The following is a 21,275-nucleotide window of genomic DNA, read 5'->3' on the forward strand; positions in this document are numbered from 1 at the left end:
GATTGCAATGAAAGATAGCAAAAACTAGAATCGTAAGAGAACTTAACTGTCCCAGAGAGCTTTATTTGGGAGATGTAAGGCTGACCATTTCACTTCCATAATTTCTTGATGGACATGTTCTTCTCACTATCTTTTTGCATGACCTAAAGGAAGAAATAAGATAGTTGCATTGAGATCCAAAGTTACAGCCCAGAAATAGGACAAACCAGCTCCGAGTGTATTATGACTTTCCACTTCCCAAAAGCATATCCTCTTTACCTTGGCTACTGCCATCTCAAAGTCTTCCTGGGTGACATGGACACGCCGTTCTCGAAGGGCATACATTCCAGCTTCAGTGCACACACCCTACATACGGAAAGTCAGATGAAGAAAAGACAGGACTCTCAGGCCACACTTCCTAAAACATCCTTCCTTTCATATACTCTAGTTACCTTCACTTCAGCCCCTGATGCCCCAGGCATGAGCTCTGCAATTTTCCGTAGGTTGATGCCTCGGGTCAGATTCATTTTCCGAGAGTGAATCTTCAAAATATCCAATCGTGCCTGTAGTGGTAGAGAGGAGAGGGAAGCTTTGAGCACCATACCCCTTTTTAGGCAGCTACATTTTCCCCTGGATGGTCTCTACCACCAACCTCCTCATTAGGGGGTGGAAACTCAATCTTCCTGTCAATTCTGCCAGGGCGAAGTAGAGCAGAATCCAGGATGTCAATTCTGTTAGTGGCCATGATAACCTGTAAGAAGGAAGAGAGCTCGTTGGCTATCTTTATTCTCTTTTTCTACAGCTAAGTTCTACCCCTTCCAATCAGAATCCTTCCCACCTTGATATTCTTAGTGGCTTCAAAACCATCCAGTTGGTTAAGCAATTCTAGCATTGTTCGCTGCACTTCACTGTCCCCGCCAGAGCCACCTTCTAGCCGTGAGGAACCAATGGAGTCAATCTCATCCATAAAAATGATGGAGGGGGCATGCTCTCGGGCCATGACAAACAACTCCCTTACCATTCGTGCTCCTGAAAAACAAAACTTGCATCAAAAGCTGCAGGCCACGGTGAAGGAAGGATTCTGGTTGGTCTCTGAACTGAACTGAGGTTACACTCATAACTTATCTTCCCCTAAAGTGCTCACTCACCTTCACCAATGAATTTCTGTACCAATTCTGAGCCTGAGACACGAATAAAGGTGCAGTCAGTGTGATGAGCCACAGCCCGAGCCAAAAGAGTTTTCCCTGTACCAGGAGGTCCATACAGCAATACACCCTAGAATAGGGAAGAAGAAACTCAATCCTCCTATAGTAAAGTCTACCAGAATTTTTCCATAACTCAACTGGTAAATTTCAGGCGCAATTGTTGTGACTTAATATTGGTAACTAGTGCAGGGCATGGATCAGAATCCCTAATTTGGCTCCCAAAGGAAATCTTGCCCTTACCTTGGGCTGTGCAATGCCTAGTGCCTCAAAGAGCTCAGGATGCTTAACAGGCAGTTCAATCACTTCTTTGATCTCCTTAATCTGCTTGTCTAGGCCACCAATCATCTCATAGGTTGAATCAGGAACTTTTTCCACCATCATTAAAGATACCAATGGATCTACTTTGTTGGGCAGAATTTTGTGCAGGGTGTAGCTGTCATTTCGAAGGGCCACACGGCAATTGGGGGTCACCTGGTTGTGGTGGATAGTTTTTAAAAAATATCACTAGGTCACAGCACACACAGGCTCCAGCCCCTTATTCTCCCTCTATTCCTGGAGTTGCTACTTACATCATTGATGTCGATGTTCTTATCTACATCCACCACAAACTTCCCCTCAGGATGTACCTAGAAAGGGGAACTTGTTAGCATTCCAAGTGGTACCAGCCTCCATCCCAAATCCCAAATAATACAACCAAAAAAACCCACTACAGAATGTTAAAAATATAGGCATATGTACATATAATCAATTAACTACTAAGATGGGGACACTGTGTCTCTTTCTTTCCCCCACCCCCCTCATCTCTCTTGCCTTCCAGGATATATCTAAGAAAAAGGACAAAAAGATTTATTTTAGCCACTTTCTGTACCTTAACCAAAACTTTCTTTTTATCCATAGCCCGGACCACTTCCCCCACATAGGACCCCTGCTCCTGCAACAGTTGCAGCTCCTCCCGAAGCAGGCGCACTGTATAGGAAACAAATATGAGCAGTTGTTGGTTTACTTTTTGGTACTTTGCTAATGTTTTTCTAAACAGCTCAGCAAATTATCTGATTCCCATTCCATTCTGGTGATTCAATTAATTCAAGCACTGTTGTGGAGGATAAAGTACTTCTGTTGTTCTTCATAAGTTTCCAACACACATGGAACAGAAAATAATGCTAATCATATGTTTTTCTTCACTAGTTTTGATCATGTCCAACTCTTGGTTAACCCATTTGAGTTCTCATATATATGCATTATAACGATTATAACTATATATATATATGAATATAAAATTATATATACATGCACATTTTTATATATCATATATATGTATATATATAATTTTTGGGGGGAGGAGAGCAAATAAGTTGGAGTTTGCCCTCCTGCCCACCTCCATCTCATTTTATAGCTGAGGAAATCAAGGCAAACAAAGTTAATTACTCAGTAGTGTCTGAGATCATATTTGAACTCGGGAAGATAACACTTCCTGACTCCAGCCTGGCACTCTATCAACTGTACCACACAGCTGTTCAACCATATGCTATTTTGTGTTCCTATCTGAAATGCAGCAAGAGTACCACCCAGAAAATCAAAACAGAACCCAGAATCTCTGAATCCCAATGAATATGCAGAACTCCTACCTTTTGCATTTAGCTCATTTCTTTGTGCTTGCAGACGTCGGAGATTTTGGCTCTTGTCATTCACAATCAGCTATAGTAGTGTAGAAGATAACTAGTATAAAATCTATAGACAAATAACTTAAAAAAAAAAAAAAAAAAAAAAAAAAAAAGCATCCCAGCCAAATGTCTAAACATGGAAGAACAAGGCCCAATATGCTTGATCTCAGATTCAAGCAAAACTGATCACATCCACCTTTTTACAGTCCTCAAAAGTACTGCTGTGATTCAATCTAGTCCAAAGATGAGAATTCTGTCCTGAAAATGGGCATTTTTTCGGGATTCTGGGGAACTTTGATTATTCACTAAAACAATGAAGTCTCTAATAAGCACTACATCAGCCCAACCCTTCCTCTACTAGCTAGATACCCTATTTTCCCTATAAAAGCACCAAAGTCTCCACTGAAGCTTAGAAATACATCTTTATTCTATCCAGTTTCTGTTTTAAAAATTAGAATACTGAGTTTTCTGTGTTCCTCAAGCTGAGGCTCCAAGCAATAAGGGTCTTACAAACACCTCCCACACAGAAGCTCTCAAGATTTCTTACCTCACTTTTTTTTTTTAAAAAAACCCAAATCCCTCCACATCTGGTAAGCCCAACTTCCCATGCCTTCTCTCTTCCTTCTGAACCCAGCAAGGACACCCTCCTTTCAGAGGATCCCTCCCTAAGGGGAAAGGTCCTTGGAAATTAATTTCTCTTCCCCGTCCGCCAACTTTGACACACCCCCTCCCCCTTCCCGTGCTGACTGGTCTCTCCCCGCCTCACCTGCAGTTCCTCGATTTTGGACAGGTAATACTGCCGTAGCCCACTCCCGGCTTTGCCCTCCTCTAACTCCATCTGCTGAAGAAATGTTATTAAACAACATTTTGTGGGGGACGCCTACGGCACAGAGCCCTATGAGGCAGGCCTGTCCCGGACAGGAAGGGGGAAACTCGCTCCCTGCCCGCCGGGAGTTTACAATCAAACTGGGCGGAAAAGCGACATGTAACTAACACACACACACACACACACACACACACACACACACACACACACACACACACGAATATCATGTGCGTGGGAGGAACGAGGGCGCCCCCGCGCCGTACGAGAAGAGGCCTCATACCCAGCCCGTCAGGCCGGGGCGGCGCTGACAAAGCACGTCGGCCTCTGGAGTAGCACCGGCCCCAGCTTGAGCTTGGTTCCCACCGCCATCAGGCCCAAACCTTGGTTTGATTTGTCCCCTGCCCAGATTTAAGTTCCCAACCCCATCCATCCCACAACTCCCTCCCCAAGATCCGCCGCAGCCTCTCTACCTGCTCCGGTCCGTCCAGCGCCATCTTCCCTTCTCAGAGCCGGATGCCGGCATCTAAAAGATTTTGCGCAAGTGCAAAAGGGCGGGAGCAACCGCGAAACGCAGAATAAAGCTTCCGGGTCAAGAAACGCAATGCCCTTCACGCAAGACAGGTAGAGGCCATGTTGGGAAGGTCGAAAATTCACGTTTGTTCAAAGTACCAGGCGATCTAAAAAAAGCTCCTCCGAAACACTTCCTTGACAACTGGTTTCTCCTGCTCCATCATTCACTTTCTGGGTCTTAGCTTTATTTTTATAAGAATCCCGGCCGCAGATCTTGGAAACGTCACTTCCTGTCTCTGACTTCCTTAGCGGTAAGGGCTTCGGATTACATGATCCCGCCCTATGGGTAACGTTCAATTAGCCTATCAACAACAACAACAACACTCCAAACCACTACAAGAATCTTTATCGACAAATTCAAGATGGCTGAGGGAGCGGAGAAATACGTCAGAGCGACGGCGACGGAAGAGGGCGGAAGTGCGTCAGCAGCCAACACGTGCCCCTGAAAGTTTAGGTGGAGGTTTTTGGATACTTGGGCAAGCTGCTTGTCTATAGATGTGGTAGAGAGCCCAAGGAGATAGTGCCCAGGTCGTCTCTCCGGTCCGGCTGAGGGGACACTTCAGGCCAGCGCCATGGGAAAGAAGGGAAAAGTCGGGAAGAGCCGGCGGGACAAGTTCTATCACCTGGCGAAGGAGACCGGTGGGTTTGGAAGAATCCCCGGGCTTTGTGAGCCTCTCTCGTCTCCGCCTCCCACCTCGCTCACTCGGCACCTTTCCTTCCCCAGGCTTTCGTTCCCGCTCCGCCTTCAAGCTGATCCAGCTAAACCGCCGCTTCCAGTTTCTGCAAAAAGCCCGGGCCTTGCTGGATCTGTGCGCGGCGCCCGGGGGATGGTAGGTGGCTGCGGCCGCTCCTGGGGCATCTCCTCCCGCCTCCGGGAAGCCTTCCCTCCCGTAACTTGGATGACTCTCCCGAGGCGGGGCTAGCATTTCCCAGGGGTTCGCTTGTTCCGCTGTTCTGTCCCCACTCCCCCCCAGCACCTGTCCTAGGACTGCAAATGTGACCGATGCGTAATCTGACAAGTTGCAAATTGTCTAATTCTCCCTTTTTACCATCTCCTTCCCCCCCACCCCCACTTTTCCTCAGAGGTGACAAATTAGATACTTTATATACAAGGGAAGAACTTCTTTGGAGAATGATGTGCTTGCTCTCTTTAATTCTGCAGGCTGCAGGTGGCTTCCAAGTTTATGCCAGTGTCCAGCCTTATCGTGGGTGAGTGTTAAAGGTACTGCCCCTGGCTGCTGGGGTGGGGAGTTTAGGTTCTGTCTTCCCTGGGATAGCTGGGATCTGTGTTTTTTAGGGGTGGATCTGGTTCCAATCAAGCCCATTCCCAACGTGGTTACTCTGCAAGAGGATATCACGACTGACCGATGTCGCCAGGTAAGCCCTGCCCCTTTCCTTCCCATGTGCTTGTGTGTTGAGTGTTCTGGTGGTGAAATGGTTTCAGGTGGGGGTGGGACCGGAGGGAGATGACAATAGTAGCTGAAACCCGGACTATGTGTGGTGTGAGTCATTGAATTTGTCTTCGTGGATTTCTTCTGTTGTGAGAAGTGCAAATACCTAAGACGAAGATTGAGACCCTGATTACCCAAAACATAATGTCCAGTGTGGTTATATATTTTATATGAGACTCAATTTTTGCAAGTCACCATTCTCATGTCTCTGGTATGAGTTACTTTGTTCAAGCAAAAGCATTAAGTCCTTGAAACACCGACTAAACAGTAGGGAAGATCCAGAGTTCAAAAAGAGGTGACATTCTATTTCTTTTTCCAGGCTCTCAAGAAGGAGCTGAAGACTTGGAAAGTTGATGTTGTGCTCAATGATGGGGCCCCTAATGTAGGGGCTAGCTGGGTCCATGATGCCTACTCACAAGGTGCATAAGGAGAATTGGGGCTGGGATTGTTCACAGCTGCTGAGCATTCTAGCTGACAAGTCTTGATTTCCCCTCAGCCCACTTGACTTTGATGGCACTTCGACTGGCTTGTGATTTCCTGGCACGTGGTGGTTGTTTCATTACAAAGGTTTTCCGATCCCGTGACTACCAGGCCCTTCTCTGGATTTTCCAGCAGCTATTTCGCCACGTCCAGGCCACTAAGCCTCAAGCTTCCCGCCAGGAATCTGCAGAGATTTTTGTGGTTTGCCAAGGTGAGTTTTCTTAGGTGTCTATATGTACTACTTTTCTTTTAAGATTTTTGTCCCCCCTCTCAAAACCTATTTTCTTTTTTTTTTTTTTTTTTTTTTTTCTTTCTGTACACTTTGCTCTCAGGTTTCCTGGCTCCTGATAAGATTGACAGTAAATTTTTTGATCCTAAATTTGCCTTTAAAGAGGTTGAAGTTCAGGCCAAGACAGTGAGTGAATTGGTAACCAAGAAGAAACCCAAGGTATGTATGTGGAAGAAAAGTGGACATACTCCTAAAATCTGAGAGAGAGAGAAGAGAAAGGAGAGAGAGAAAGAAGGAATGTGAATCATTAAGAATACCTCAAATGGGATTTCTTTGTTCTGTTTCTTTCCTGTCTCCTTAGGCTGAGGGCTATGCTGACGGCGACCTCACCCTCTATCACCGGGTCTCCATCACTGATTTTCTCCAAGCTGCAAACCCTGTTGATTTTCTCTCCAAAGCTAGTGAGGTGAGTGTTCAAGGTTAAAGACCCACGTGGAAGAGTTATCTTAACCCATTTAGGAAGCTTAGTTTTCTCTGATTATTCTCCTTCCTTGCTGAGCAGATCATACTGGACGATAAGGAATTGGAGCTGCATCCAGCCACTAGTGAAGATGTGAAAGTGTACTGCCAGGACATCAAAGTCCTGGGGCGAAAGGAGCTCAGGTACTAAGACAGACATATCACATCAAGAGACTGGGAAGGACTGTGAGGGCAAGCTTGAGTGTGTCAGAAGGAGTAGGTCCCAGTGAGGCTTCAGCAGATAGTACTTGATACCTTTCTCATAATAGGTAACATTTACCCAGAAATTGGGGTTAGGGACAGAGCATGGATTTTCATTTGTTTTGTCATCTTGGTACTTGACTATAAGTCTTATGCCTTCAATAAGGCATTTAATAATAGGGTAGGGTAATCAATAATGGGACTTTACAGGTCCCTGCTGAATTGGAGGACAAAGCTTCGTCGATTTGTGGCCAAGAAGCTGAAAGATCAAGCAAAGGCACTGGACATCAGGTAAGTTGAAGATTGAGATAGAGCATAAAATTTGAGTAAGATTGGGAGAGGGCTAATGCACATCAAATGTGCTTTCATTCACATCTTACTGTCTATTCCAGCCTTAGCTCTGGAGAAGAGGAAGAGGAGGAAGAACAAGAAGGAGGAAAAAAGACAGCTCTTGCTGGCAAGGATGAGGAGGAAGACTTGGACAGGGCTCTTGCAGAAATGAAGGCACAGGAAGTAGCAGAGCTGAAAAGGTGAGAGAAGACTGACAGAGCTAGGGCCTATAAGTAAGGAAAAGCACAAAATGTGGGAGTAATAATTTTTTTTTTCTTTTCTTTTTAAGCTTTTCTGCACATTTGTAAAAAACAAATAAATTCTGGAGGCTTTGAGCCTTCCCTGTAAGACACAGGTTGAGTTCTCAAGTACAGCTCAACAGTTTCATGAGTTACTTCATGTTTATAACATTTTTCCATTTTTGGGTCAACAGACATTGGGAGTGATTGTACAGGTTGGAAAAAGTATTTTTGAGGGGATTTGGCTGATAAGGCTCAGGGACTCCCACATTCCCTATCTAGGAAGAAAAAAAAGTTACTTCAGGAGCAGAGGAAGCAAAGGGAGCGCGTGGAATTGAAGATGGATCTGCCAGGAGTGTCCATTGCTGATGATGGTGAAACTGGGATGTTCTCCCTACGTACAATCCATGGCCATCAGGTGGGCTGGAAGGGAAATGTGGAGGGATGTTTTATGACTATTCAGTATACATGGAGCATGATGGACTACAGATTCCCCTAGCACCATTTTCCTATATTGACTTTGAAGTGGAACTTGTCATTATAGATTGACTGAATCATGCTTCTTAAATCTGGAGAGATGAGGAATAAGAGGAGGATGAACAGTTCATACCATGTTATGGTAGAGAACAGAGGTGTGTTTGTGAAATTCGCTAACATTAGCATCTTAACAACTTGAAAAGCCAGCAATAGAGTGGCCTCAGGGATCTGTTTGCCTTTTTCCCCATGTTGCTCAGTGTTTTTATCAGTGACTTGGATAAAAGTGTGCTTCTGAGATCTGCAGTGACACAAAACTGGGAGTGATCCATGGGTTAAATCTAATACTACACTTCCTTTTAAAATTCTAGCTCCTGCTCTTAGCATCATAAACTCAGCTATAATAAGATAGGGTCAGATTACAAGATAGATCATCAGGTCAACAGTAATACAAGACAGAAGAAAACTTCAAATTTCATTGAATGTTATTTATTATGCCTGCAGAACCAAGGAGGCATAGTAAATCTTCCTAATGCATGCTGAACTATCTAGAGTATGGTTTTTTTCACCTTGAGTGTCTCATCTTAGGAAGAATGTTGTAGGGTGGGGTAAGCAAGATGGTGAGGTGACTTGGAAACCAGGCCATATGAAGACATCTAAATAACTGAGAAAGTCCTAGGGGATCTATGATATTTTTTAAAGAATATATACATATGAAAGTATTACACAATTTCTGCTTGGCCCCAGAGGGCAAAACTAAGAATAAAAACCCTTAAGTTGCAGAAGGAAGATTTCTGCCTTTTAAAGTGAAATCATATCTTTAGCAATGTTTTCCAAAAGTGGAATTATTGACATAAATTTGACAACATTGTATCTTGAAAACCCAAAAGCATTATTTTGAGAGGCATTGGTCTGTTTTGCATCAAACCACAGCTACTACAGGAAGTGGCACAAGGAAACATGGGAGATGCAGACAAATTCCTATTGGAAGAACCAGAGAGTGATATCTATTTATCTGATGAAGAGAATGAGGATGCTGATGATGAATCTCTGGCCAGTGACCTAGACCCTGAAGAGCTAGCAGGAGTTAAGGGTTATGGAGCTCCATCTCGAAAACGGTGAGTTCAATTCAAGGGTATATCTCTTTGGTATTGCTTTTAGTTCTAAATTCCATGATCCTGAGCAAGGTGATCTCAGAGAGGCCTGGAGAGACGTACATGAACTGATGCTAAGTGAAATGATCAGAATTAAGAGAACATTGTGCACAGCAACAAGATCAACTGTGAGGGACTTGGCTCTTTTCAACAATTAGGTGTGATTCAGACCAATTCCAATAGGCTTGTGATGGTTGGAGCCATCTGCATCCAGAAAAAGGACCATGGGGACTGAATGTGGACCAAAACATTAGTATTTTCACTTTTTTTGTTGTTTACTTGTTTTTTTTCTTTGTCATTTCTCCCCCTCCCCCTTATGATCTGAATTTTTCTTGTGCAGCATAAAGGTAGAAATATTTAAAGGAATTGCACCTTTAAACTCTATTGGACTACTTGCTATCTAGGGGAAGGGGGCGGTGGGGAAGGAAAAAAATTTGGAACACAAGGTTTTGCAAAGGTAAATATTGAAAACTATCTTTGCATGTAAATGTTATATCAATATTAAAATGAATCTTTAAAAAGAAAAAGTTCCATAACCTTGTTAGATGGAAGACTATAAGATTTGTGGAAGAATCTACAAGAGTTTAGACTCATGTTTCCTTGTGATCTGTTTCTGGACCCATAGTGTGAAGTTTGCAGAGGAGCATAGTCAAGAAGAGGAGGAACAAGATAACCCTCTTTTGGTGCCATTGGAGGAAAAGGCTGTCCTTCAGGAAGAACAAACCAATCTGTGGTTTTCCAAAGTAAGTGTATGATTAGGTGTAGGAACTGAAACAATGAGAAGGGGATCTAAAGTATGGTTTTGGAATTAGCTGTAGTGATATGAGGCAGAACAGAGAGAAGTCTGCTTGTTTCCTTCTCCCTTCTCTAATTCTGAAGCCCTGTTTTGTTGCAGGGTGGTTTTGCAGGGATTGAAGATGATGAAGATCAGGCTCTGGAGATAAGCCAAGCTCAACTGTTATATGAGAGTCGTAAAGAAAAGCAAAAAGACCAACAGAAGCCTACAAGTTCAGGGAGGGAGAAAATGCCTTTCCAATCTCAAACCCAGTTCAACAACACAGAAGGAAAGCCAGTTGCAGAGGCAAAAGTGGCTGCCACTTCTGCTAAAGAAGAGGAAGATGATAGCAGTTCAGACAGTGATAGCAGCAGCAGTGAAGATGAGAGGTGAGAGGGTCTCTGGTGATAGAGATGTGCTAGAAACTATAGAAGGATTGATTTCCCTGTCATCCCCCTGCTCCTTTATCAGTTTCTTTGTTCTGAAGGGAAGATGTTTTGATTAGTGGGAAGCTGGATTCATGTTTCTTTTTAAACAGAACATTAAGTAAAAATGCCCGAGGAAAGAAGCGGAACCGTTCTCTGGAGCCTGATGATGGGTTTGTGGTAGTGCCCATTGAGGACCCAGGTAAGAGTTATGCTTATAAAGATAGCTACAGGCATTCTAGGGTACTCTATTGGGTTCTACTGGATTCTAAAAATCTCTTCCCTTAGTCAAACGCCAGATATTGGACCCAGAAGGTCTAGCTCTAGGTGCCATGATTGCCTCTTCCCGGAAGGCAAGACGGGATCTTGTGGATGACTCCTTCAGCAGGTATGAAAAGTAGGAATTATGGAGGATGGGCTCCAGGTGAATGGACAGCAGCTTTTAAAAGCATAGAGCAAATAAGTATTCTTTTTCATTAGATATACATATAATGAAGAGGAAGGGGACCTCCCTGAGTGGTTTGTACAGGAGGAGAAGCAGCATCGAATTCGGCCACTGCCCCTGGATAAGAAGACAGTGGAGGAATACCGAAAACGCTGGCGTGAAATCAATGCTCGGCCTATCAAAAAAGTGGCTGAGGCCAAAGCCCGAAAGAAACGTAGAGTGAGTATTATTTTCTAAGATAACCATGCAGCAGCCCGCCTCCCAAGGCAGTTATGTTGTAATCAAGAATTCTTTCTACAGATGTTAAAGAAAATGGAGCAGACTAAGCGAAAGGCAGAGGCTGTGGTGAATACAGTGGATATCTCTGAGCGGGAGAAGATGGCCCAGTTGCGCAGGTAAAATGGAACAAAAAAGTGGAGCATCTTGGGTTCTTAAAAATATATTGAAGGACCCCCACAGAGCTTTTGTTGAAGTGGGTTTTAGCTATTACTCTTTCCATTTTAATATTATGACAAAAGTAGTGTTGGCAGGAGGTTTTCAATTTGTATCTTTCCTTTGCAGTCTCTACAAGAAGGCAGGGTTTGGTAAGGAGAAACGCCAGGTTACCTATGTTGTGGCTAAAAAAGGTGTGGGCCGAAAGGTCCGACGACCAGCTGGAATCAAAGGACACTTTAAAGTCGTGGACACAAGGATGAAGAAGGACCTGAGGGCACAGCAACGTAAAGAGCAGCGGCAAAAAGGCCGGAGGAAGAAGTGAAAGACACCCAAGTATGGAGATCTACAAGTCCTTTCCTCTCTTTAGGACCAGGCAGATCTTTCAAACATGCCTCTTTTTTGGTACAAAAACTGTTCAAAGCTCTTTGTGGGTTTTAAGTAATGGTCATTGTTGGATCAATTTGTGCTGTACTGTCCCTTCATATGAAAAGGACCTATGGAAATAAAAGGTTGAGCAAAAAATTTAAGGGAAATATTCAGAAGTCTATAACCCTATCTCATCTGGCAAGGACTTTTCTATAATTCAGGCTATTTATTACCACCTTAAGTATGGTCCCGAGACCACAAAGCTGGCAAAGGATATTACCCATCTTAAAGTTAAAAAAAAAAAAAAAAATTAATTCAGGGACTCTGGGGAATCACATTATAATAACTTAATATGAGATAATGACACAAACCAGGCATACTCCCAGTAATAAAACATTTACTAGAGCAAGCAAGAAGGAATGCACATCTGAAAGAAACCTTCACAAGTGTCACAAAATCTGGTAGTTTTGGATACTTTTATAAACAAGATGAAAACAAATTGCAGCAAAAAGGTTATTGTGGCAAAAGTAAAAAAAAAAAAAAAAAGGTAATATACAATTAATCAGATTTTAAAAACTGCTCAGGTTTATTTTTAATTAAGAAACATCTTAAGCCTAGGGAACAATTTCCAGAATACTTCCTAATCACAGTAGCTCTGGGAATAGCTTCCCACTCTCCCATGTATCTGAAGAGCCAAAGTACTGCTTCCCAAATGTTGCAGCACACCTGCAATCATGTCAAATTTACAAGGTCGTGCTTGCTGCCATTTGTGGAATTCAAAACTCAGTGCAGAGAGCCTGCCCACCTCATACTAACCCTTACGTGGCCACCAGAAAAGAGGGGAAAAAAATCTGTTGGGAGTAGGAGAGGGAACCCACAAAAAAACAAAACTACAGAGTATAGACCTGTACTCCACAGTTAGCTTTCAGGACAACCTGAACTGGCCCCTCAACACCTAAACAGGATTTCAGGAGCAGACTATGGCTGCCTATTGCTCTCAAGTCTCTCAAAACATACCAGAAGCTCCATTCTAGCCAGAGTTCTAGCTCTCCCTGTGGCTAGAGCCTGGCTGAAACATGAGGGTTCAACACACAATGAGGACCAAAGCAGCTTCAAAGGAAGCTTAAGAAAAATGATTCTAAAGAAGGGGTCTTATTTCTAGGCCCTGGCTATTGATGTCCCTTAGGAGCCAAGGATCTTTGCATCTCAGATTTATGGGCCCGAACTTATCCCCAGGACACAGCCATTTATGAAGAAGAAATCCTTTAAAAAAAAAATACACTCCACCCATTCCATTTCATGCTTTTGCACACACCCTCTTAACTGTCCCATCGACTCTTCTTGCGTTTGGGTGGCTCAGGCACAGCAAAGCCATCTGCTGTCTTGTCTGTCTTCAAATCTGTCTTGCTGTCCATCCTGTTGTCCATCCTGCTATCCGTCCTGTTGTCTGTCCTGCCATCTGTCTTGCTTTCACGACCACAAGCCTCTTTCCTGCTTTCTCCATTCCGACCATCACTCCCAACCCGGCTTTCCCCATGTCGACCACCACTCCCATGTCTGTTTTCTCCATGCCGATGACCATCTCCATGCCGGCCACTGCTTTCTGGATGGCGGTATCCATCACCATGACGACCATCTCCATGACGTGGACCATCACCATGGCGATTACCACTGTCTCCGTGACTATGGCGGCTACTACCTCGATTTTCTGGGTATCGCTCTCTATTCCCATTACCACTGCCACCACCAATTCCTTCCCGGCTGTTGCTCCCAGATGCTGTGTTGTTGAGACCCTGAGCTCCAGTAGGTGAATACCCTCCTGGAACACTGCTTAGGTTCCCAGCACTGGCAAAGCCCGGGATGCTCTTGGCAGCTGTGGCAATAGGGCTGTCAGAATTGGCATGGCCCTGCTGCGCTGAATTACTTGGGACGGAATTCAAGCTCCCTGCACTGGTCCACCCACTTGCCCCAGCAGCAGAGCTCCCAGCCTTCTGGTTGCTTAAACTGGCAGCAACAAAATGGCTCTTGTACTGCGACTATAAGAGAAAGAAAGAATTCATGTTTCAGTGAGACAAAATTCTAAGAGAAAATTATTAAAGGGATACACAGTATAACAATTCTACATGTGCAGCAATTCTATCATCCCTAATATTTTACTGTTTTTCCTCCCATGAGTTCCCAATTATTGAGGAAATAATTCTTAATGTGTGCAGATTCATTTTACAGATAATAATAGTCTGAACGAAATCTGTCATACATCAAAGTGTTATCTCTATTCATATATAATACACTCAATTTAGGAGACAATAAATCCAGAAAATAACCTAGAACAATTGTGTGTAGCCAGGGCTCCTAACATAGGCATCTTTGAATTTCATTCAATATAATTATTTCCTTTGTGATCCTATATATTTTTAGGTTTTAAAAAATATTTTCTGAGAAAGGTCCATAGGTTTCACCAGATTACTAAATGGGTTCCATGACAAAAAAAGAACTCCTAGCCCAGAAGCAGATTCATTTAGATATATGAATGCCCAGCTAATTTAGGGAAAGATGGATTCAAAACCACATCACTGAAACATTTAATGGAATTAAGATTTTTAAAGGCTATAATGGGAACACAACTTTGATAATGTTCATAAAAACAGACCAAGCTGTATATCTCAATTGCATCAGATTGGAAATGACTTTCTAGTTTTTCTTAATCCTGAGATCTGGTTCCTAGGAATTGCCATCCCATGCATCTATCACCTATATAAGCTGAATCTTCTCATCTTCTACCACCCATACCTAGGAAGTTTTCTCCCAAGGGCCCAAGATGAATATCAGACCTGGAAAGCTGCTTTCATTGCAGTGAGGCGGTCTCCCATGGCCCCTGTGGAGGGTTTGTAGGCCTCATAGTTACTCATCACATTGCTGTTGTTTCCACGGTCCTAGGTAGTAAAGACAATCATGATGTAAGAGCTGCTGAAAAACCTCATTCCCAGTGGGCATAAACATTGGGATTGCTAAGTAATACTTTTGGAAAAGTTTATTTCTACCTGTAGAGCAAAGAGACAGCAAAAGGGCTGCATCTATTTCCTAGGTTTAAATGGGGAACTATTTCTAGAAGGTCTAACTGGGACAGATAACTACACATATAGGCAGCTTTTATGCTGGCTAACGAACATAAGCACAATGAGCAATAAAGCTGGGTCAGTAGGAGGTAGTATTTCCTAGGTTTCAGGCTAAGTAACAAAACAGTTTCCACTCATTCTCTGCTAACTCCAGGTACTAGTAAATGCAAGATACAGATTTAGTTACATGACAAGGATAGAATTTAGCAGATATTGTTCCCCACATCCCATGCTTTAAGTAACAGAAGCTAAACTGGTTTCACTTAGTTAAGTTTTTAGTAACAAGCTGCAAAACAACTTCCTGAGCAGTCCTAACCAGCTCCCCAGGAAGCATACAACTACTTTCTTCCTTCAATTCAGAGACATTATAACCTAGATCTTCATTCTATTTTGACAATGAGTTTTGTTTTTGTTTTTTCTTTATACTCTTTTTTGGAATCTCATTCACTCTTAAAAGCTTAATGTGCCTTTATGTAGAAGACTCCACAAATTATCCCCAGATATGACCTTTTTTCTAAACTCTAGATCCACAGCCCTAACCCCCTATATCTCAACTATATTATATATCAACTGTCACTACTTAAACAAATCTTTCCCCCTTAGCTATCAAACTTGCTAATCCACTGGTGAAACAGCTTTTACATACAGCTCTTCTTTCAAACCCCATGGCCATCACCTTAGTAAAGTACTTAATGCTCTATTTCCACCCACTCAGATTCCTAAAAGAAGCTAGTTGAATAGGTCTTCATACTTCTGCTTGGTCTTCCTGCCAATCCAGTCTTCAAACTACTATCATACTCAAAGTCTTTACGCATAAATCTGACACTATCACACTCTCTTTAAGCTTGAGTGGCCTTTTATGTCTCCTGGACAAAGTTCAACTTTTGTTTAGCATTCAAAGCCCTCCACAGGCTAAACTCACAATATTTTTTTCAGATTTAGTTTACATTTAATAAGATAAACATAAATAGCACTATCTCACAGGATGGTTGTGAGGATTAAAGGAGGTAGTATCTGTAAAGTATTATATATATATATATACTTTATTATACTTATTATATATATATTATATATTATATATATATATATATATACTTAAAAGTATTATATAAAGCGCTATATTTTATCTCTAATCTTTTAAGTTTCAGCTAAACTAGGCTTCCTGTCTCCAAAACAGGCCCTTCCCTCCTATTTTTCCTCTGCCAGAATGTTTCCCCTTTCTTGCCTACTGATTCCTTACCAATCTTTTAAAAAAGACTAATTTCAATAAAATTTTATAACCAGAAGTTACCTTAGTATCTAATGCAATCCCTCATTTCACATATGAAGAAAAAGAAAACTAATTGAGGTTAAGTGATTTACCCATCACATAAGAGAAAAGGCTCAGGGCAGCTAGGTAGTGCAATGGATAGAGCACCAGCCCTAAAGTCAGGAGAACCTGAGTTCAAATCTAGTTTCAGACACTTAACACTTCCTAGCTGTGTGAGCCTGGGCAAGTCACTTAACTCCAATTGCTTCAAACTTCTCCTTCCCCCGCAAAAAAAAAGAAAAGGCTCAGAGGTGGGGTACTTTTGCCTCATATGAGTTACTTAAATACCTGAACAGCAGTATGTGGCAGGGAATCGAACCCAATTCTAACGTCAAACTGGCCTCTCTTTTCAATGAATCTACTACTTCCTTAGTGTTACCTACTGAGACTCTTTCTTGGTAACTACTCCCCCAAATGTATATCAGATAGCACTTTATTTTGCTCTTAACTTCCTGTCCCCACTAGACTAAAAGTTCTATGAGGACAAGGAATATGATTTATCTAAATGTTTAATTATCCCTCCTATCAAAGTACTTTGCAAACAATAGGTACTTAATGAACCAGAAATAATCTTAATTTCATCTAAAACATTGGCTCAAGTCAAGAAGCTCTTGCCATTAGGACTTACTGTGTTCTCAGAACCTAGACCAGGTCGTTCTCTGTAGCCAAGGCCTCCTCCACCAATATTCAGTTTTTTCCCTTTCCCTCCTTTAAATCGAGATTTACGAAACCAGGCATTCTGCATAAGAAAAAACTCAGAAATTGATGGTTTGAAGATAGCTGAAGCATATTCTGCATGTGATGCAGGAAAAGATAAAGAAAAATTATGGTTAAGCTTTTTGCTCTATCAAAGACACTATGAGTCTCATGATTCTAAAACCTGTTTCAGATCAAATTATTCTAAGATCAGTGCCTTTCATGGTGGTCTTACATTCAAATCTGCTTTGAGGAAAAAAAGGACTACAGGAACCTAGGAATTACCTGCTAGCACACCCTTCCTAAGGCATGTGGATTTATTCTGTATTTGCCCCAAACAAAATATCCATTTAAGTAAGTGGCCATTGTGCCCATTCTATGGCTCTACCTTTCCCCACTTTTCTCCTGGAAACAACAGTGGAAAAATATGAGAATTCTAAAGAGAATCTGTGGGTTCCAAAGTAGAAGAGGAGCTGCTTAGGGACAATTTAGAAGAGTTGATCTCAAAAGGAGAGTTTCCAGACAAAAAGGATTTTCCAACAACTGAGTATTAAAAAGTGGTATAGCCACTTCAACAACAATACTGTATGAGGATGTATACTGATGGAAGTGGATATCTTCAACATAAAGAAGATCCAACTCACTTTCAGTTGACCAATGATGGACAGAAATAACTACACCCAGAGAAGGAACACTGGGAAGCGAATGTAAATTGTTAGCACTACTGTCTATCTACCCAGGTTACTTATACCTTCGGAAGCTAATAATTAATGTGCAACAAGAAAATGGTATTTACACACATATATTGTATCTAGGTTATATTATAACACATGTAAAATGTATGGGATTACCTGCCATCGGGGGGGAGGGAGTGGAGAGAGGGAGGGGATAATTTGGAAAAATGAATTAAAAAAAAAAAAAGTGGTATAGCAAGCCTAGTAATTAAATATGATTCCTGCCCTCAGAACCAAAGAGATATTTTTAAATAATAAATGGAGAGAGTTTGATTAGATAACAGGTAAGGTTCGTGTAAGGCATTCTAATTTTATGTCTTTATGAGGTATTGTCCTCAAAAGTCAATTTCTTTCTCATTAGGTTTACTCAGTGAATGCACTTGAACCATGCCTAATGGAAACATTCCATGACTGAACTTTGCTCTATTAAAGTCCTGAAGCCCCAGATTGTGTCCTTCCTGCCTGAGGTTGTTAGCTAGTTCATTAGCACTGGCTTTTTTAGTTTCAAACAAGAGGACACTTCCTGAAGAGGTAAATTCTACCAGACACTGAGTGAGCCAGTTCCATTTACTGGGTCCAGAGTGAAGAAGAAGAAAGAAATTAAATAAGATTAAAATCAATGAAACAGACTAGCTCTGAGGGAGGCCTAGTTCTCACCTGCATTGCAAGGTCCAGAAGTTCCTTGGTAACATGTTGATTGGCTCCTTCCATGTTCCTGACAAGGTCACCAGCAAAATTGCTGTCCTTGGGAGTCAAGAGAGTATAAGCCACACCCTTCTCTCCTGCTCTGCCTGTCCTGCCAATTCTGTGTGTATGGGTATCGATATCTCGAGCCACATCATAGTTGATGACAGTTTTAATTGAAGGAATGTCCAAACCACGGGCTGAAATACACAACCACCAGGTGCCCTAGTTTTAATTTGGGGTCAGAAACCAGAAATTTAGCTACCATAATTTAATTTCCCAAAAAAATCTTGCCAACTCCTACATAATTTGGAGGAGATATGCAAGTTATTGTAGACATTTTTCTTCTGGAAACGTAGGGTTCCACCCCCTTGCTGCCTCCAATTCAATGTATAGGATACAAGACTGCTTATTTAACTTTTATCTTGACAAAAAGTGGCTGGACCACAGATAAAGAGTGCAATAAACATATATGTCCACCTTATCAAGAGAGACTTAATGATGTACAAATAAATACAGGAGCTTGTGTAGTTCCTCTCTTCTCAAGAAAGGAAATAAAATATAGCTATAAAAACCTCTTTAAAAGTAAAGTAATAAAATATGCTAAAAACAGCAAAAGCAAAGGCAAAAACACACCTAACATTACAGATTCAACAGGGGCACTTTGTTTTACCAAATGCTCCTCAAAGTACTCTCCAATACTGGGCCTCTGTTTTAGAAGGTAGATGCAAGTGGTAAATGATAATGGAGTGCTTACACTCCAATGTTTCCATCAAATGATCTATCAATGTGGAGAAGAAAGGCTAAAAAGCATTCAGCCTATATATCTACCTGTTATCCTCCTCAAATATTAGGTTTAGCTAAACAACTAAACTTACAGTATGTAAATTTCCAAATACATTGGAGAAATCCTTTCTCTACTATACCTGCAACATCTGTAGCCACAAGAACTGGGATGCCTTTTTTCTTAAAATCCGAAATGACCTTGTTCCTTTCACTTTGATCCATGTCCCCATGGAGCAGCCCCAGATTGTGTCCTTCCTGCCTGAGGTTGTTAGCTAGTTCATCAGCATTGGCTTTTTTAGTTACAAACAAGAGGACACTTCCTGAAGAGGTAAATTCTACCAGACGCCGAGTGAGCCAGTTCCATTTACTGGGTCCAGAGTGAAGAATCTCTACAATCTGGGTCACATCTTCATTTGCCTAAGGAAAGAAACAAAACAGAAAGCTTGAACACTGAAGTAAAAAATGGATTGAAAATAGAAATATTACATTTTCAAAATGAAGCCTGATAGTTGCAACATTCTCAGTACTGGACATCTTCAAAGCTACAGAGATTATCAATTGTCTTCTTCCTCCGCTGTGTACCTTCCCCAATTTTTAAAAACTGCCTCAAAATTCACCTCTTCCAGGAAGCCTTCTCCCCTGAGAAAAGGTTTCGGTTTTTTGTCCCTGCAGAGCTCTTGTGCTAGGTTTACATCATACTAATCTGTACATGCTTGACCTCCACAAATACATTTTTCATACATGTAACTATTGTTTTTCTAATCCAATTAGATTATATAAAAATTTGCATAGTGGCTAGATATTTATTAGCACGACCACAGATAAATCATTTCACCTTTCATGCCCTGCCTCACTTTTGTCCATCCAATCCTCCTTTCTTCATAATTGCCAAAATGAATTTCCTAAAGAGCAAGTTTGACCATGGCATCATCTACTCAATAAACTTCAATGCCCATGACCTCCAGGATCAAATATAAGCCGATATTTAAATCTATTGATGACTAGGTCCCCTTCTGATCCTTCCAAATCTTTTTACACATCACTAACTCTTAAACTCTGATCCAGTGATGCTGACATATACAGAGTTTTTCACAGACAATGCTGTTATGTTCCTTTTCCATGCTTTTGCCCTAGCTGATTCTGATGATTCCACATAGCCAACTCTTAAGACTCCATGGTTTCCTTGAAGATTCAGCTCAAATACTACAGAGGCCTTTCCTTTTCTCCCCTCATCCCTAGTTGCTAGTTCTTCCTTATCTACATTTTCTTCCACCTCATCTTCTCTATAAGCAACTTCCATTATTTGTTCCCTCTGCCCCCCTTAAAGGCAGATTTTTGATCCCTCCTCCATAATTTTTTAGCACATTTTACTGATTACAGATGTGTTATAATATAGGGGGTTTCCTTACTAAGGGAATAACTAAGCTTCTCCATATCAAAATTTTCAAACAATTTGAAGGAATAATCCAATTTATAAGGCTTTGGGTACAGTAGATACACAATATATTTGCTGAATGAATGGATGAATATTCCCCTCAGGATAAAATGGCCCTTTTCCTTATATTAAGCGAACTTCTCATTGAGTTGAAAGTGTTATTTCTGCTTAAAATACTGAAATAATGCATAATTATAAAAAAAAAGAAATTTTACTTAAGTGGTTAGTTCTCTAGGAAGTGAGAAGTCACTGGCCATAGTGAAGGGTGGAGCCACAAATCTCAAATCCATCATTTAAGGAGGATGCTCAGCTCAGGTCACCTTCTTATTCTGTACCTGTACTATTCTGGGACTGTTCCACCATGCTCCCATAACAGGCATTTTCCTGTACTTTCTCTTTTAATTTCTTTTTATGTCTTGTCTTCCCCCATTATAGTGTAAGCAAGCTCCTTAAATGCAGAGACTTATCTACTTTGATATTTTTATCTCCAGCACTGAGACAGGATCTGGCAGCTGATAGACATTTAATACATGTTTATTAAATATATGACAGAAAACTCCACATCCCATGGGTTTGTAGCAAATGGATGTCCATCTATTGAAGTAGGAAAAACATAGTTGATGATCCAAAGCATTAGCTGGAGAATCACAGGATGGAAACATTTAAAACCACTTTGGACTGAGATTGGATCACATCTTGATTCAAATCTTTTAAATAAGGAAGGGTGATGGATCAAAGATGGAGAGCAGGA

The 21,275-nt window shown here is 41.6% G+C and overlaps 3 protein-coding genes across 4 annotated transcripts in view; 1 reads left to right on the top strand and 2 right to left on the bottom strand.

Moving 5' to 3' along the window:
- Positions 1–42: 42 nt before the first annotated feature.
- PSMC5 (proteasome 26S subunit, ATPase 5) lies at positions 43–4,605 on the bottom strand. Of its 2 annotated transcripts, none has more exons than XM_074260844.1 (12): positions 4,142–4,605; positions 3,612–3,686; positions 2,810–2,879; positions 2,053–2,150; positions 1,754–1,810; positions 1,425–1,655; positions 1,128–1,254; positions 818–1,008; positions 632–730; positions 432–542; positions 259–345; positions 43–143 (listed from the first exon to the last, which is right to left on the bottom strand). In XM_074260844.1, exons 1-12 carry the CDS (start codon positions 4,163–4,165, stop codon positions 90–92), a joined length of 1,224 nt encoding a protein of 407 aa, XP_074116945.1. In that variant the 5' UTR covers positions 4,166–4,605; the 3' UTR covers positions 43–89. The 2 variants fall into 2 exon arrangements, with proteins under 2 accessions (XP_074116945.1, XP_074116946.1); XM_074260845.1 differs by having other exon boundaries at positions 3,612–3,683; positions 4,142–4,575.
- A 9-nt stretch (positions 4,606–4,614) lies between these two features.
- On the top strand, positions 4,615–11,809 carry FTSJ3 (FtsJ RNA 2'-O-methyltransferase 3). The gene is made up of 20 exons (XM_074260841.1): positions 4,615–4,880; positions 4,966–5,071; positions 5,404–5,450; positions 5,539–5,618; positions 6,012–6,111; positions 6,189–6,383; positions 6,505–6,620; positions 6,763–6,867; positions 6,964–7,064; positions 7,332–7,412; positions 7,514–7,651; positions 7,973–8,108; positions 9,098–9,282; positions 9,944–10,061; positions 10,214–10,482; positions 10,632–10,720; positions 10,807–10,906; positions 10,999–11,182; positions 11,264–11,358; positions 11,525–11,809. Exons 1-20 carry the CDS (start codon positions 4,814–4,816, stop codon positions 11,718–11,720), a joined length of 2,508 nt encoding a protein of 835 aa, XP_074116942.1. The 5' UTR covers positions 4,615–4,813; the 3' UTR covers positions 11,721–11,809.
- Positions 11,810–12,328: 519 nt separating this feature from the next.
- Positions 12,329–21,275, bottom strand: part of DDX42 (DEAD-box helicase 42) — a 36,675-nt gene continuing 27,728 nt past the window's right edge. The window contains exons 12-16 of the mRNA XM_074264752.1: positions 19,230–19,506; positions 18,277–18,503; positions 16,818–16,928; positions 14,596–14,697; positions 12,329–13,800 (exon numbers count right to left, since the gene is read on the bottom strand). Of these exons, the coding sequence (XP_074120853.1) occupies positions 13,084–13,800; positions 14,596–14,697; positions 16,818–16,928; positions 18,277–18,503; positions 19,230–19,506 (1,434 nt within the window). The 3' untranslated portion in view covers positions 12,329–13,083. The remainder of the gene's footprint in view (positions 13,801–14,595; positions 14,698–16,817; positions 16,929–18,276; positions 18,504–19,229; positions 19,507–21,275) is intronic.

This window comes from Sminthopsis crassicaudata, chromosome 4, assembly GCF_048593235.1.
Source record: "Sminthopsis crassicaudata isolate SCR6 chromosome 4, ASM4859323v1, whole genome shotgun sequence".
NCBI lineage: Eukaryota > Metazoa > Chordata > Mammalia > Dasyuromorphia > Dasyuridae > Sminthopsis > Sminthopsis crassicaudata.